Genomic DNA, 15,240 nt, shown 5'->3' on the forward strand with positions numbered 1-15,240 from the left:
AACAGTGCTGAATTCAGCTGGGACTCCCACTCTGATGACATTACTGACTGCAAGGCCCGGGCTTCTTCTGGAGGTAGCTTGCTCCTTACTTGCATTAAACATCGCTCTCTCCCTCTTCCTCTCACTTTCTCACACACACTCTCACTTGGATACGGCAAGAGAAATGATTGAACATTTTTTTTATTTTATTAGGATTTCATTTAAACCAGGACGTCCACCAGATAAGAAGTATCTCATAGGGTAGACTTGGCTGAAAGGACTGCTCCAACCTGAAACAGGACAAATCCTGATCTTATCTTACAATTTATTAACATCTGACAACCTCTGTGGCCTCTTCTCGTGCCATGCAGTGGTTTACTCCAGTGTGGCTTCTCATATGGCTCAACTGAAGTCTGGTGTGGCCACTCTCACTTGGACAGCAATAAAAATTTGGAAGCATGAATCTCCATCATAAGAGTCTACTGTGAAGGCAAAGTCAATCTCACAAAGTAATCAATGCCTTACATTGTGTCACTCTCTCCTGCATTCGAAGGCAAACCGCAGATGCATTTCCTTATGTATGATAAGTATATTATAAAGCTCAAAAGGCACAGAGTTTATACAGACACATGAGAATTGACACAGGAGTCCATTCAGATCCTGATCAAATGCTCCATTCATGAGTGAAATTACCATCCGTCTGTCAGCCAAGGTGTGAATTCTTTCATCTACAGATCCTACCTCTGAAGTTGTGATTAAATGCATAACACCACATACACTCCACACAGACTCCAGATAAGCAAAATGGGATTTCTGCCTCTCAGGGTGAGAGCTGATGTGTAAATCAAGTGAGACAACAGTGCCATCTTGTGGTAGTTTGCTTCAATCTTTTGTATTTGTCCAGAACTCTGATCCCATTTCTTAGAAAAGTGCCCTCATACGTGCACACACACACACACACACACACAAAAAAGAGCATTTAAGGTGTAAAAGAATAAATTTACTCCATGTGTCTGTTAGTTGTAATGAAGATGGTACTTTGACCAAAAATGTTTTGTCTGTGAAATTTGCCTGCTGATTTTAGCTCCATACATCCACCACTATCTGTCAAAAACCCTGTATTCAAGGGAGCTTGAAAATGATTTATTTTAGACATCAAAAGCTCATCTTAACCTATTTGCTAACAGATCACAGAAAAAATGTTTAATTTATTTAGACAGATATTATGTTATGTCAGAATCTCACAACACACTTAACTCACAGAGAAAATGGACCAATAGTAAAACAACAAACCCGTAACAACATGAACATAAAACAGTTACATAAAAGCACCATTAAAAAAAAAATAAAAAAAAAAAAAGTGCCGAACCAATAAACTGGTCAAACTAGAACAATATGACCAAAAGACAGCACAGTTTCAGGATATGTACAGAATTAGTTAAACAATACTGCAGAAAAAGCAGAAAATATTAAGCATGATACACTCAGTGAAATGTGAATATTAGATGATATTGCAGGATAAGTCTGATGATATTCCATATTTTTCTTTGGGTTAAAAAATTCTCATGAAAAGACAAAACTAAACGATCAGAAGACAACTCTAAGTATTGTCTGTGCAGCCAGACCCTGATACAGTTTATTCCTCTGTGTGCCTTAGAGCTCCGCTATTAAAACTATCAAAAACATATGGGTAAGCCACGCTGTTGCCTTTGGTGTCATGTTCCTTTATCATGATGATCATGAGCCCCGTAGTCGTGCTGGATTTTTGCACATATGCTGTTCTGCTGTTATAAACACTCACCACAGCACCAAATGTGTTTTACTCCACAGCTAAAAATAGTCCCCAACAAATGTACTCTTCTACTCCTGTTTGAGTTCAGGGACTTAATCAGTAGATACATGTATTTGTGATCTGTTGTTAAAGATTTACATTTTCAGTCTAAATGGATGAACATGGAGGTGAATGCTGTAGACAAAGAAGGGAAGTTGGAAAATATTGAAAGACTAAGGCAAAGTTGGTTTTGGTCTTTTTATGGAATTTGTTAACAACAGCAAAAGTATAGGACATCATCAGCCTTATCCTTTAAACTGAATACAGACAAGGCTGCTGGGCCTGTGTTCTTTCCAAAAACACTGACTGTATATACAGAATATAAAAATGATCATGCTACCAGCTTTTCATTATGCACAAAAAAAATGCTTCAATGAACAAAAGTTTTCCTCATCAACATTCAATTTCTGGTAATTTTACAAAAAAAAAAATACACTCATAAGCCCCTTAACCATCAACACTGCACAAGGTTTAAACAACAATGTTATATACCACAGGTATTTATACTGTATGTGAGCAGGTTTGTTGACATCCTTATATAATCTTCTACCTACAGAGAGCACAGAGCTGTAATGAAGCTCAGCTGACCGTGGCTCAGGGCGGAGTGATCATGATGACATTTCTGAGCTCAACAATGGCTGCAATTTTTTTATCCTGGATCAAAGTGTCCAAGCCTGTCAGATCATTTAAACCACAATCTTGCACATAATATCTAGACTTCGCTTTTATAATGCAAAATATCAAAGACCTGATGGTTAAAAAAAAAAGAAGAAAAGAAAAGAAAAAAAACACCGGTGTTCCTCTAACCTGCTGCTGGTTAAAATCAGTGGTAGTGAATCTGGATGGTTCGGCCGATGAGGAGGAAAAGAAGGCCTGCCAGAAGGCAGAAGAAGATGCCAATGGGGGCAAACATGAAGGACAGACCGTAGCTGAGGGACAGCTGGAAGTCTGCACACACCGCTGAGCGCTGGTGGTTTACGTAAACATCCACCACATCCAACACCTGCACCCACAGTACGTACATCACCACCACACACAGCAGGAAAATACCTGGTGCAGAGAAGAGCGACACAAGCAGAGACAGAGTCATTGCAGTGAGACTGTAATGACTGAAACTCACTCACATACTTTTTATATAGTCCAGTAGATCCACAACAGGGGATCAACGGTGGGAGAGGAAATCTAGAACCTTTACTTGAGTAAGAGTACAAACACAACACTGTAACATTACACCATTACAAGCTTAATGTACTTAAAGTTACAAAATTAAAATGACTCATTCTGCATAAAATTGTGACTGATGTATTATAATATATGATATTATTAGATTGTTAATACTGATGCATCAATGTGTAAATAGAGTTTGACTGTTGCTGGTTTTTACGACTTGATATACAGTCAGAGTAGTTCAGTCCAGTAATGTTCCCAACCTAGGGCTCTCACCATCTCTGAAGGGTCACAAGATAAATCTGAGGGATCATGAGATGATTATAGGAAATTAAACAAAACAAGTCTTTTTTTTGGGCCATTCTCTAAGTTTTGCTCCTTGGTGAAATATTGAGCAGTTTCACCTCTTTGGGCCTCATGGACAGTCATTTGAGTGAAACCATCTGAGGAGTTTAGAGGGGAAATGTCTGTTTTGTGGTACTGCTAACAAGTCATTGACATCTGAAATGTGCCAAGGGGCCCCAGTGAGTTTTTTTGGTCAGGGGTCACAAGCCAAAAAGGTTTGGAACCACTGGCTTAATCTTTAACAATGCAATGCACTGTATTTCATAGACTTATAATATATTTTTAATGTAAAATCATAGAGCTGTCAAATAAATGTAGTGGAGAACATATTTCCCTCTGAAAATTTAGTTGTGTAGAGGTGTAAAGAAGCATAAACCAGATTGGATTTAACCATTTCAAAGTCTCACCAGATGCCAGTAGGAGGCCGCCCCCTGCTTTGTAGAGGCGGTGGCTGGCGAATGGAGCAGCACAGATGATGACGAACCCACCAAGCACCACAGCCGCCACACCAATCAGCATAAAGATGCTCCAGAAGCCTCTGTAGACTGGATGACAGGAATATTAGCCAGCTGTACAAAGAGCCGTTAAATTGCAGAGGAATGCAACTTCACTTTGTGCAAAGAGATACTCACTTATAGCAGAATCATACTCTGTGGCATTGTGGGTCTGATGAGATATAGGGAATGGGAAGAGGTAGGCGTGCATGCACACTTTTGAGTGTGGCTGATTTGCTGGAGAGAGAAAGAATAAATCAACACAGACAAGAAATGAAAAATGTAATTTTACAAGGAAACAAACACAAATTGGCAATTAGAGGAGATCACACACAAATACAACATCATTATGTGGCAAACAATTCAGAAACACCCCTGCACTTTTACGCTGAAGAAAGATATATGCATCAGCTGTTTTAAGAAAGAAACAGATTATTTTTGATTTATTTTGTAAATTTTCACATAATTTGTAACTCAATTGTTTTTTCAGATGTAGACTTTGACTGCAATCCCTTTTTATTTTGCATCATATAGCTAAATTTGACAAAGCAGAAACAAAAAGATATGATTATTGTGCACTTTTTCATCTATGCTTTTATATTCCTTCCCAACTCTCTTCACTCTTTTCTTCCACCATGTGAAATTCCACAGACCCTCACAAGGTCTTCTCAGTGCTGGAGGCTGTTTTCTGACAATGAACCACCATTCAAAGGCCCCATCAGAAAATAGACGACGCACAATCATCTGACAAACGACCAGAATAACATCACATGGCATTTCCTCTAAAAAGTCAAAGGAGAAGGTTTGTACTGTTATGTCATCAAGCAGTTTTCATGAACAGCAAATCAGAAAGTGATATTTATTCTGCAGCGGAGTCGTGGCGCTGTCATGTGACTCTGTGGAAGCATGACATTGGAGGAGAACGGTTTCCTGCACTCACCAATCATCAGCTTTAAAAAACTCTCTTCCCTTTTATTTGTGTCTCAGTGGATTGTTTCAATAATTGGGGCTATAGTTTAACCCTGATGTATCTCTGACAGCTCAAAAACCTACTGAACTTTGTTCTATCAGCCAGACACTGCATACACTTTCCTAATTTTATGAGAACTGCTTATAAACAGGATTTGAACTGATGACATATTTCAGAAGTCTGCTACAGAAAATGATTTACGTCTGTCTCAGAGATATCGCCTGTAAAATGTGCTGAAATACGATGGATTTTCATATGCTGTAATCATAGTTGACAGTAACGCTTCCATGTCCCAAATTCCTGTTACTGTATAACAGTTCAGAAGATGGTCTAACAATGGGATATTATATTTCTTTGTCTGTGAATGACCTTATGTCAAATAAGTTAATATATATTTGCCCATGCATAGCCCATATGATAGAGAATATTTATATATTCAGTATTCTTTTCATTCTCATGTCTCATGTTGGGTTTTGATAAGGTTTGAAGACAAGAAGCAAACTTTTCAAAGAAAAAAACAGCTGATTTGAAATTATTCTTGTCATTTTTAAATATAAATCTGTGGAAACAATGAGAAAATAAACTAATAAAGCTAATGTCAATACAGCACAAGCATCGACTACTGGAACATCCCGTGTCTCACTTACTGAACCAGAGCTTCCACAGCAAGTTGCTATCATCCATGTTGGCTCCAAAGGAACATCTCCAGAAAAACCCCTCGTGGTACAGAGTAATATCATGACTGTCCTCATGCACCACCACATCTCCACTCTGGAAAGGAGAGGAAAAGACGGAATAATGACTTGTTACCAAATATAAATGGGGTACACAAAGGCTGCACTACAGGGTTTACACAGCGTAAACATAGTCGGGGATGCATTCCATGTGTTGGTCTGTTGAGGCAATTAAAGTCTGCGTGAGCAGTCTCAAGAGGCAGGTGTACAGTGTATTGCCACAGTGGGACAGAGCAGCTGCTAAGCAAGGTCAAGGGTTGAGCTGAGCAAGCACCTCTGACCCCATTCAGGTTTGATTTAGGCGCGGGTCGAGGATGTTCCCATTCAGGAAACACTCATCATTGGTGGTCACTATTTTTGCACATCAGCAAAAAACACAACCTAAATTGCCTGTTACATCAACCATTAAAAACACCTCTCAGAGAAATTATAACAGGGGGTGTGTATAAGTTCTTTAAGTCATAAAGTTTGTAAAATCAAGGTTAATCCAATCAAGGTGGGTTTTATTTTGAAATCAGCATTTCAAGACCTTGTTGAACAATTGTAGTGTTAGTTTGTTTTAAAATTCATATAGAGAGGATTCCTATCTGGGTCAGTGTCTCCTGGGGGTCAAGAGTTACCCCAGAAATAACAACATAATATTCTCTAATATTTCATCTTTTTTCATGTGAAATATTAAGTGGTTTTAGCTTAGTGGAACTCAAAAAATGCATAAAAGAAAACAATTTGTGATGAAGGGTCATACACTGCAATTGGAGTGTAGTTTTCAAGGGACACAAGCAACAAGTTGAGAGCAAGTGCTTTAGGATGCAAACAATCCTACAGAACTGTCCAAAGAATGAAAACAACTGTATTCTTAATAGATCCTGCACATGCTCTAAAAAATAATACTTTATAATTGATTGGATTGAGATCACATTGCATGACTATGTAGTGTATACACCCAGTACCAGTTTGGTTTTATTGTGCTGATATCATTTCATGATACCAGTATCAGCGCGTACTATGTAAAGCTAAGTATGTTCTAGTCAGTGATATTTAATACAGTGCCATACCACTGGGACTACTGGTATTTGTATTTCTATCATAGGGGCACATGGTACAAGCGATGTCTCAATCACTGCATAGCTGCACACATGCTACATTAAACAGTGTCTGATTACACGACGAGGTCCTGCAGGGATGCCTCTCTGCCCTGCAATTTATCTACTGAGAGAATGACTGGAGCAACTGATCATAGTTTCCGAAATAGAAGAAGCATGATTCTAGTTTAAGCGTCAACCATTAGACCTGCAAAGTATTTAATCATGAGGGTGTGAGTGAAACTTGAAAACGGACCATTTAAAGCTCAAATACCAAAATAAAACAATGGAGTTACTTGGTGTATTTTGTCCCTGGCCTACAGCAACAACAGCTGACCTCACTTCAGTTCCAGCAGTTACAAATATTAACATTTTTCAACCTAACAGCACATGATAACTAATATTAAGTGTAGCAAATGATATGTAACTATATTCTGAGCCTCCTTGAGCTGCTGCTGTTTGAAGTCCAACACCCACCTCTATAGTCACACCACCAGGGCCAACAGATCCGTCAGGATTTGCGCGGCAGCTCTCTGAGGCCAGCAGCCAGTAATCAGTTCCAAAAGAGAGGAGGATGAACACAGCTGCCAAAGCCCCAAAGAGCCCGGCAAAAAACAACGCCACACTTAGCTTCATGGTCCAGGATTGACCAGCCGCTCAGCTACTGGATGCCCACACTCGATCTGACTTTCCCCTCCAACTACAGTAAGTGCATGTGACAAGCAGAGGCAGAAACAGTCACTCCTCTTGCACTGTAGTACATCCACTGAGTGAGATGGCTTTTTACTCTGTACAGCTGGTTTATGTTGGGTTAATGGATCTTGACTCCTCTCCTGTCCTGTCCTCTCTGTCTGTGTTATGGGAGGACAAGGTTGTGCACATGACTCCTTTGGACCCTCCACTGGGGTCTGCAGCCAGCCCCCACCGCCCAGCCCCACAACCCCCTGAGCTATTTTTGGGGTCTGACTGAAGGCGGCTGCTTCACTCCACTGTGGGCTGAGTGTGTGGAGCAGTTGGAGAGTGTGAAGGGAGGGGATCATCGCAGAAATAACCGGTGGCAACTGGACACCCAGTGTCTGCACGGGAATGTCAAGGCAGGGTGAGACCGAAAGGACAGAAGAGAGGTAAAGTACCCTACAACACCCTGCCTAAAGCTTCTGGCCCACCGAGACAACATACACAGAAACGGACACACACACCAGTATCATTTCCTGTAAATGGGGGTGATGTAAATTACCATAAATGCACCCTTTCACAGGAGTTCTGGTTGTATCAGACACAACAAAGACAACGTGACAGTGTCTCAAAAAGTTCACAAAACAAAACAATACTGAGAATTTAGTATTTAGTATGTTTTTGATACAGATCACAAAAAACGTACTTACTGTATCTGAATAACCATGTCAGTGCAAAAGGTCCCTATTGTTCTTAATGTTTCTGTGGTCCTGATCAAAAAAGCCATTGAGTCAAGTCAATTTTATTTGCACAGCACTTTTCATATACAATGACAATTCAAGGTGCTTAACATTAGCATAAGCACACTGATCAATATTATTAAATGATCCCAAAATAAAGAATGGACATTAAGTGAATATAACAAAAGGCTGAGAAACAGAAAAGGTTGAAGCTTTCTCTTAAATGTGGAAACAGTAGTGACCTGGATCTTATTTTGGGTTCAGGATTAAAAACTTGTTTTGTGGTTATTGCTAGTCAGTGAGAGTCAGGAGGAACCACTGGTTTATTAGCATCTAAGGGGAACATTTAGCAGTGAACCTTTATGTAGACACCAACTAATTTACACACTGATGTGACCCAGGCCCCCCTCAGCCAGAAGCTCTCCACCCACATCCACTCCTCTGTAGGGCATGTGTGTGTGTGTGTGTGTGTGTGTGTGTGTGTGTGTGTGTGTGGGTGAGTGTGTGTGTGTGATAAAAGATAAAAAATTCAGATCAGCACTTTATCAAATATCACTTTCAGTTACATTTTGATGGATTTTGGAGGCAAGTGAGCAACGTTAACAATCTCATACCATGAACTGGATGTAGTTGCAGCTGCTTATATGTTTAGAATCTTTACTGATGTTTCATTTAAATGGTTTTTTGTTTGTTTGTTTGTTTTTTGGTTTCAACAGCAAATAGGCCGTTTGATCACATAAAATTCAATAACCGAAAAATCTTTCTTTTTTAAAAAAAATTAATCAAATAAATAAATCTCCTTAAAGTCTTTGGTGTGCTGTTTGAAATGTTTTGGATTCCCCAGTTTGCCCAGCAGGTGGTGACAGAGAAACCTGTCTCAGCTGCTCCACACAACTAAAAGCCAATAGAAAATTAAAAAAAAAAAATACATCATGGGAACTTGTTATTAATAGTCTATCTAAACTCAATATGTAAAATGTTGCTATAAATAGTAATTACTTGGTTAATGGAAGCAAGTCAAAAAGAAGCATGGATGGTGTGATTAAACGTTTATTGTGCATTTATTTGTTTAGATCTTTGACCTTTGTCATGGCAGTGATTAGTCTGTCATACTCTCAAGTTTCAAAAATTAGCCTGATGTTTTTGCTTTCTTGTTTGTTTTAATTTGGATTTTTTTATTCAACCATTGTTATTAATAGTCAACAGTGTCAGGTAAAGGTGAATAAGTGCTGATAACATATTTTGTATATAAATACATTCATACAAAAATATAAAAACGAAATGAAGGAAAAAAAATCTGTGCTTGTTTATGAATAGGAATTTCCTCAATTCAGATCTGTGACGTCAGAGGACGAAACCATCTGTCTGAGCAGCCGCGGGGGAGTCAGGCCAGATAACACGAGAATACAACACAACAATATCTCGTACAGCGAGTATTATCGCCGCGCGTTGTATTAGCGTCTGCTTTTAATATCCGCCACTACCAACACCTGCCGTATCAGTGCAGACGGTCAGAACCTGGCAGTTCGTCTGCACGGCCGCCCCCTGCCTGTGAGACCCTCGCCGGGACGGAGACATTTTTCTGTTTGGATCATTCACGGTGAAAGCGGATGAGCTCTTCCGCTTTGGCTGCAGCCAGTGCCGTCACAGCGGGAGGATGAACAACCAGAAATGTAGCACTTTATTTCAGAAACCAAGAGGACGGACGAGGATTATTCAGTGTATCTATGTGGTGGGCTTCATGGTGAGTAGCTCGTTTAAGCGATGTGAATGACCTGTGAGGTGTCTTGAAGTCATGCTTTCAGAACTCAAAGGTATGTTGTAAAAAAAAAAAAAAAAAACATTTCACAACTGCTTGGGTGTGCGTCATGTTTACACCATAATTACAAGGTGTTTGCATTAAAATTGAAAAAATGTAGCTAAAGTAGGAGTCAAATTAATATACTAAATGAATAGAATTAAATAAACCTGAGAACAAGTTTTAAAATATGCAAGTAATAGGCACAATTCTTCCTCAGGGTCTTTAAAATGATTTTAAGGTAATCTTCTAAACATTTTCATAGTTTGTAAAAGGTCTAAATTTCCATTGTTTAATCCTAAAACATACACATTGAGCAGTAATACCTGTCATACTCACCTGCAAAGAGATGCTAAACCTTCAAGTATGTTTGTAAATTCTGTACATGTGTGACTTAAAAGGTGTCAGATTTATCTCCTGCAGAGCTGCTATATTCTAAAATTGTTTGGCGGTCATAAAATTTTCACTGGATATTAGTAAGATGTTGACAATAGGACATGTACATATCAAGTATAAGGGCAGTATGGACTCGAATAGAGGATTACTGACTCAGACTGTCAGACTATCTGCAGGTACATCAAAAATATTAATGCGTATTTTGGAATATGTCAATTGATCAGGTGTGTAGCTACTAGATAAGGAAGACGTTACAGATCATGGCAGGTTGTTTTGACACCTCTGAGTGTTGAGGGTCGCCTCTTCAAAGCATCACTGTCAGTAAAATGTGTTGCAAAGATGACTGGTGCTGACTTGAATTTAACGACTTGCTTGAACCTCATATAAAAGCTGTCACATTTAAACTAAAAGCAATTCTGCATATTTCTGAAGACAGTGAGAATCCCAATATTCGTGCTCTTTTCCAGAGATGATTTGCAGTCATTTTCCAGAGAATTAACTTTACATTTCAGCCTGCATAGCTGGCTTAATCAGCATCTAATTAAAGGTGACTCACAAGGTCAGATTTTTGGCACATGGAGAGGACAGACATTGCTGGGACAGTAATGCTACTGAAAGTTAAACAATTAGTATAATGGGTAGTGGTGGAACACTGTATGAATTGCTGTGTGACTTCAATCAAGAGTTTGGCAAGAGCTTCTCTGATCTCAGCAATGTAGATAAACAGGATGAGCAGTGACTCTTCTGTGGCTTCTGCAACTATCAGCCGACTCTCTGTGACTCTGTGTCTCAGTCCGGCTCCTCATTCTTCTCTCCTTCACCTCTTTGCTTTCTTTAGGATTTGTTTGGGGTGAGCATGATCATCCCGCTGCTGAGCCATCACGTGAAAGCTCTAGGAGCCAGTCCCACTGTGGCTGGTATAGTAGGTAAGGTGTGTCCATTACATAGAGTAATTAATTAACATAGCCTACATAATGGCAGATGCGGGGTCCTGAGAGCGATATCATAATTGATGTATAATTAGTCTTATAACTAAATAATTATGTACTGGCCAGAGTTAAGACAGATAGAGATGCAAATAACCATCATTTTTTAAGGGGATGTCATGAAAACACATAATTGCTAACAAAACTTTTGCAATAACAAAGCATCACACACGGTCTTAATTTTTCCATCAGTAAATATAAAAAGTCATGAATCAATTAACCAACCAAATACAAAAACCCCAAGCAAATATAGAAACACTGCAAGTTGTGCAGAACAAAACAGAACTGAGTTCTGTCTGTATGAAGATTGTTGTTGGGTTTTCTTAATTTGCTTGTGTTTTTGTCTGTTTGGACGTGTTTTTCTCGAGCTCTCCCCCATACGTATACCACCACGTATTGTATACTTTGTGTATGTGTGTAATAAGCAATGATTATGATTATTTTTTGGATCATGTTCAGATTTGACAGTTAAGTCTTAACGGTATATCAGCGTTTGTACTGTAAAAAGATTGAAGTAGCATAGTCACTTTAAGCACGTGATGTCTGCTCTGTGATTTACAGTATATTACACATATGAATTAAAACAAATGCACTTTGCAAACAAACTGTTGCAGGATCTACATATGGGATCTTACAGCTCTTCTCAAGCACAATAGTTGTAAGTATTGACTTGGCTTCTCTCTGAAAAATCCTCGAGCTCCGTCTCTGTCTCTAACCCTCTATTCAGCCTCTGCTGCTCGACAAGGCGTGCTCACAGTTAGTGGCCAAAATGGTTGCATTCCATGTCATCTCTGGTATTTCATGAGAACAATAAACACTGGCTGTTTTAAGTTGATTGTGGTCATACAATACATGCAGTCTTTGCATATTCACACACACAAGCTACTCCCAGTTAGCTGCAGATCCACAAATATCACTCTTCTCACACAGAAATAAATGATTCACTCTTTGACATCTCTGAGCATTGGGCAGACTTAACAGTAAGGATGGCGTGATGAAATATCAAAGCCTTAATGATTCAAACTGTATACAAACTGTTAAGAAATTACTCAAAAGTAGTCCGTGATGAGCATTGGCATCTGACATAAGATTCTCAGCTTTCCACGTCTCTCGTCTGCCGCGCACAGCTCCTGCAATTGGTTTAATTTTCAGGGGTCATGCGACAAATTAAACAGATAAGGAGTCATCTGTTGATTCCCGTGAGCAGACCGGTTGAATCCTGATAAACGTAGGGATACGTGAACAGCTGGGTCTCTATGATAATCCCACCCGGCTACATCCAGAACACAGCAAACTCAATTGGTCCTAATTTCATTATTTCATCAGGGTGTGTGTGTGTGTGTGTGTGTGTGTGTGTGTGTTGAAGAGAGAGAGAGGGCAAGAATCTAAAAAAGACTTGTGTAACAGCCTGAGCTGCTTGGTTAAAAGGAAATGCACGTTTTTTTTTTTTTTGGATTTCTGGTTTTAGTCACCTGATCTTTCACACGGATTTACCCAAAGTCAGACTCATAAAAACGATTTTGTATTTCTTGCATCAACGGCCAGGCTTCTACTTTTATTGATTTGTCTCGTTTGTAGGGATGTTTGATGATGTTTCACAGAGACTTCTAGAGAATGAAAACTTGGGTTAAATTTCTGTTTGTGGTTGTGTTTCATTTCCTGTGTGTTTAAATTGGCAGGGCAGCTGGAGTGACGTGGTGGGACGGAGGTACTCTCTGCTGACCTGTCTGCTGCTGAGTGCGCTAGGCTACGGCCTGCTGGGGATGTCCACTAGCATCGCTTTGTTTGTCCTCGCACGGATACCTGTGGGTGAGTTGGACCGCTGTCCAAAAGTATGTGGCAGCCTTAAAGCCAATAAAAAAAATTTAAAAATCAGGAAATGAGTTGGATACTTATTCCCCATGTGTTCTCTGTCTCAGGGCTGTTCAAGCACTCCCTGTCAATCTGCAGAGCCCTGCTGTCTGACCTGGTGTCTGAGTCAGAGCGCCCTCTGGTGATGGGACACTTTAATGCCGCCTCTAGTGTTGGCTTCATCTTGGGCCCTGTGGTGGGTGGCTACCTCACAGAGCATGAAGGAGGCTTTTATACCTCCTCCTTTACTTGTGCAGCCATCTTCCTCATTAATGCAGGTGGGTTGAAAATGGAGAGAAATATGACATATTTCAATATTAACATATTGAAATATTTATCTAACGTGTTGCGTTTATCATTCCAGGACTGGTGTGGATGCTACCGTGGAGCGAGACACTAGTTCACCGCAATGATACTAACTCCAGCAACAACACTAGTAAACGCTGTCATGACAACCACTGTAGTACGTCTGTACAGAATGGTTCTCATACAAATAAAAACCACGTATTGCTGGCAGCAGACGCTGAACCGGGCTCCAGAGCTCCAGGGAAGCTTCCAGGTGATCTCAGGTGGAGGGAGGTGCCTCTGCTCCAGCCTGCCTGGAGACAGCTGTCGTCAGTGGGCTCCAAGATCCACATGGTGGCTTCTTCCGACATGTGGGACCTCTTTCTGGTGCGTCTTTTGATGGCCATAGCAATCATGCTTTACTACAGTAACTTCTCTCTGGCCATGGAGGAGCGTTTCTCACTTAAACCAAAGGTGACAGGTTATCTGATCAGCTACAGCAGCACCTTAGGGGCCCTGGCTGGGTTCCTGGTGGGGCCAGTCACGCAGCTCTATAAGAATAACATGCCTGCTCTGCTGCTGCACTCCACAGTGCTCACCTGTTCACTTATTTTCCTCTACGCTGCTGCGCCCAGCGTCTGGCAGGTGCTTCTCACCTCCACCTTCTTTGCCATTTCCACCACCATTGGACGGACATGTATCACAGACCTAGAACTGCAGAGGGGAGGGGTCCAGGCCAGCGGGACTCTGATCGGTGCCGGACAGTCCGTTACAGCTGTAGGTCGCGTCCTGGCTCCTCTTCTTTCCGGTCTGGCTCAGGAGTTCAGCCCTTGCGGTCCCCCTAGTCTGGGAGTGGTCCTGGCTCTAGCAGCTGTGGGTTTACTACTCATCAGGATCCCCAAATGGGACGGGAGAGGAATGACAAAAACAGACAAAAAACTCTGAAACTCAGAGCAACTCAATTAATTTAAAATTATGATAAATAATGTACATCCACCACTCAGAGAAGTGCTCTTATTTTGTAGGTGGCCGCCGGTGAAGGACTCACAGTGGGAGCAATGTGTCTCACTCGAGCTTGTTTCTTGACAAGATGCCCTTTACCAATACATTTGTGGGTCAAAGTGGCTCTTCACCACCAGCACTCCGGCCCTTCTTTGGGAGAAAGGATTCAAAATTCAAGAGCAGCACTGAGAGTGAAGTCAGGGCTGAAACGTTTAATCAGCTTCCCCCCCTGTGCTGAAGCATGATCAGACAAACATGTGGGGCATGTACTGGCACATATTACTTGTGACAGCTTGATTGGAAACAAGGTACACTTTGATTTTTAATATAACCCTGTAACCACTACATTGTCCAAAATGCCCTCAAGTGCACCCACTGCGGAAGAGGAAGGTGCAGGCAGTGATACTTCAGACATTCATAAATAAGATGAACCTCTGGGGAAACTGGACTGCCTGAACACAACATTGTTCTACTTTGGGGTAGCCAAGTTGGTCTACACATTTTTACCTCAGTACCAGATGTTTTTTTTTTGTTTTTTTTTGTTTTTTTTTTAAACACACTGCATCAGAAATGGTTCCTATGGTGGTATATGAGCGAACTTTTGCTCTAGTTTTTGACACTTGAATTTTACAGTTTTGTCAGATTTGAGATGTGTTAATTTATCTTAGGGTATGCTTAAATGGACATTTAAAGAAGTGATTTGTTGTTTTGTTTTTTTTAAGTTAAGTTTCAAGTGAATTGTGGGCACTACTGTTTTTAAAAAACCCAAATAGATGGAAAGATGGAAATTGGTGGAAATGAATATTAAGAAGTCACTGAATATGTGAATAACAGGCCAGATTCATGCCAGAAAGTCACAAGGAATAAACCATGTTTTGTATGTTTGAGTCTATGGTGTTATCAAT

The 15,240-nt window shown here is 40.4% G+C and overlaps 2 protein-coding genes across 3 annotated transcripts; one reads left to right on the forward strand and one right to left on the reverse strand.

Annotated features, from left to right (window-relative positions):
* Nucleotides 1-1,309: 1,309 nt before the first annotated feature.
* Nucleotides 1,310-7,458, reverse strand: tmem182 (transmembrane protein 182). Its single transcript, XM_022740841.1, has 5 exons — nucleotides 7,080-7,458; nucleotides 5,434-5,557; nucleotides 3,955-4,053; nucleotides 3,730-3,867; nucleotides 1,310-2,860 (listed from the first exon to the last, which is right to left on the reverse strand). Exons 1-5 carry the CDS (start codon nucleotides 7,236-7,238, stop codon nucleotides 2,634-2,636), a joined length of 747 nt encoding a protein of 248 aa, XP_022596562.1. The 5' UTR covers nucleotides 7,239-7,458; the 3' UTR covers nucleotides 1,310-2,633.
* A 237-nt stretch (nucleotides 7,459-7,695) lies between these two features.
* Nucleotides 7,696-14,866, forward strand: mfsd9 (major facilitator superfamily domain containing 9). Of its 2 annotated transcripts, none has more exons than XM_022740848.1 (6): nucleotides 7,696-7,726; nucleotides 11,050-11,137; nucleotides 11,812-11,855; nucleotides 12,877-13,006; nucleotides 13,117-13,326; nucleotides 13,413-14,866. In XM_022740848.1, the coding sequence occupies exons 2-6, from the start codon at nucleotides 11,068-11,070 to the stop codon at nucleotides 14,276-14,278; spliced, it is 1,320 nt and encodes a 439-aa protein (XP_022596569.1). In that variant the 5' UTR covers nucleotides 7,696-7,726; nucleotides 11,050-11,067; the 3' UTR covers nucleotides 14,279-14,866. The 2 variants fall into 2 exon arrangements, with proteins under 2 accessions (XP_022596569.1, XP_022596568.1); XM_022740847.1 differs by lacking the exon at nucleotides 7,696-7,726 and adding an exon at nucleotides 9,648-9,761.
* The last annotated feature ends 374 nt before the right edge of the window (nucleotides 14,867-15,240 follow it).

The sequence above is a fragment of the Seriola dumerili genome, unplaced genomic scaffold, assembly GCF_002260705.1.
Source record: "Seriola dumerili isolate Sdu_G_001 unplaced genomic scaffold, Sdu_1.0 BDQW01000052.1, whole genome shotgun sequence".
Classification (NCBI taxonomy): Eukaryota; Metazoa; Chordata; class Actinopteri; order Carangiformes; family Carangidae; genus Seriola; species Seriola dumerili.

Excerpts from the sequence above, each read along its gene's own strand:
- tmem182 (XM_022740841.1), bottom strand. The coding sequence starts at position 7,238 with ATGAAGCTAAGTGTGGCGTTGTTTTTTGCCGGGCTCTTTGGGGCTTTG. Across the intron at positions 4,054-5,433 it reads GCTGTGGAAGCTCTGGTTCA|CAAATCAGCCACACTCAAAA; the intron begins GTAAGTGAGACA and ends TTCTCTCTCCAG. Across the intron at positions 3,868-3,954 it reads AGAGTATGATTCTGCTATAA|TCTACAGAGGCTTCTGGAGC; the intron begins GTGAGTATCTCT and ends CCTGTCATCCAG.
- mfsd9 (XM_022740847.1), top strand. The coding sequence starts at position 9,675 with ATGAACAACCAGAAATGTAGCACTTTATTTCAGAAACCAAGAGGACGG. Across the intron at positions 9,762-11,049 it reads TCTATGTGGTGGGCTTCATG|GATTTGTTTGGGGTGAGCAT; the intron begins GTGAGTAGCTCG and ends TGCTTTCTTTAG. Across the intron at positions 11,138-11,811 it reads CACTGTGGCTGGTATAGTAG|GATCTACATATGGGATCTTA; the intron begins GTAAGGTGTGTC and ends AAACTGTTGCAG.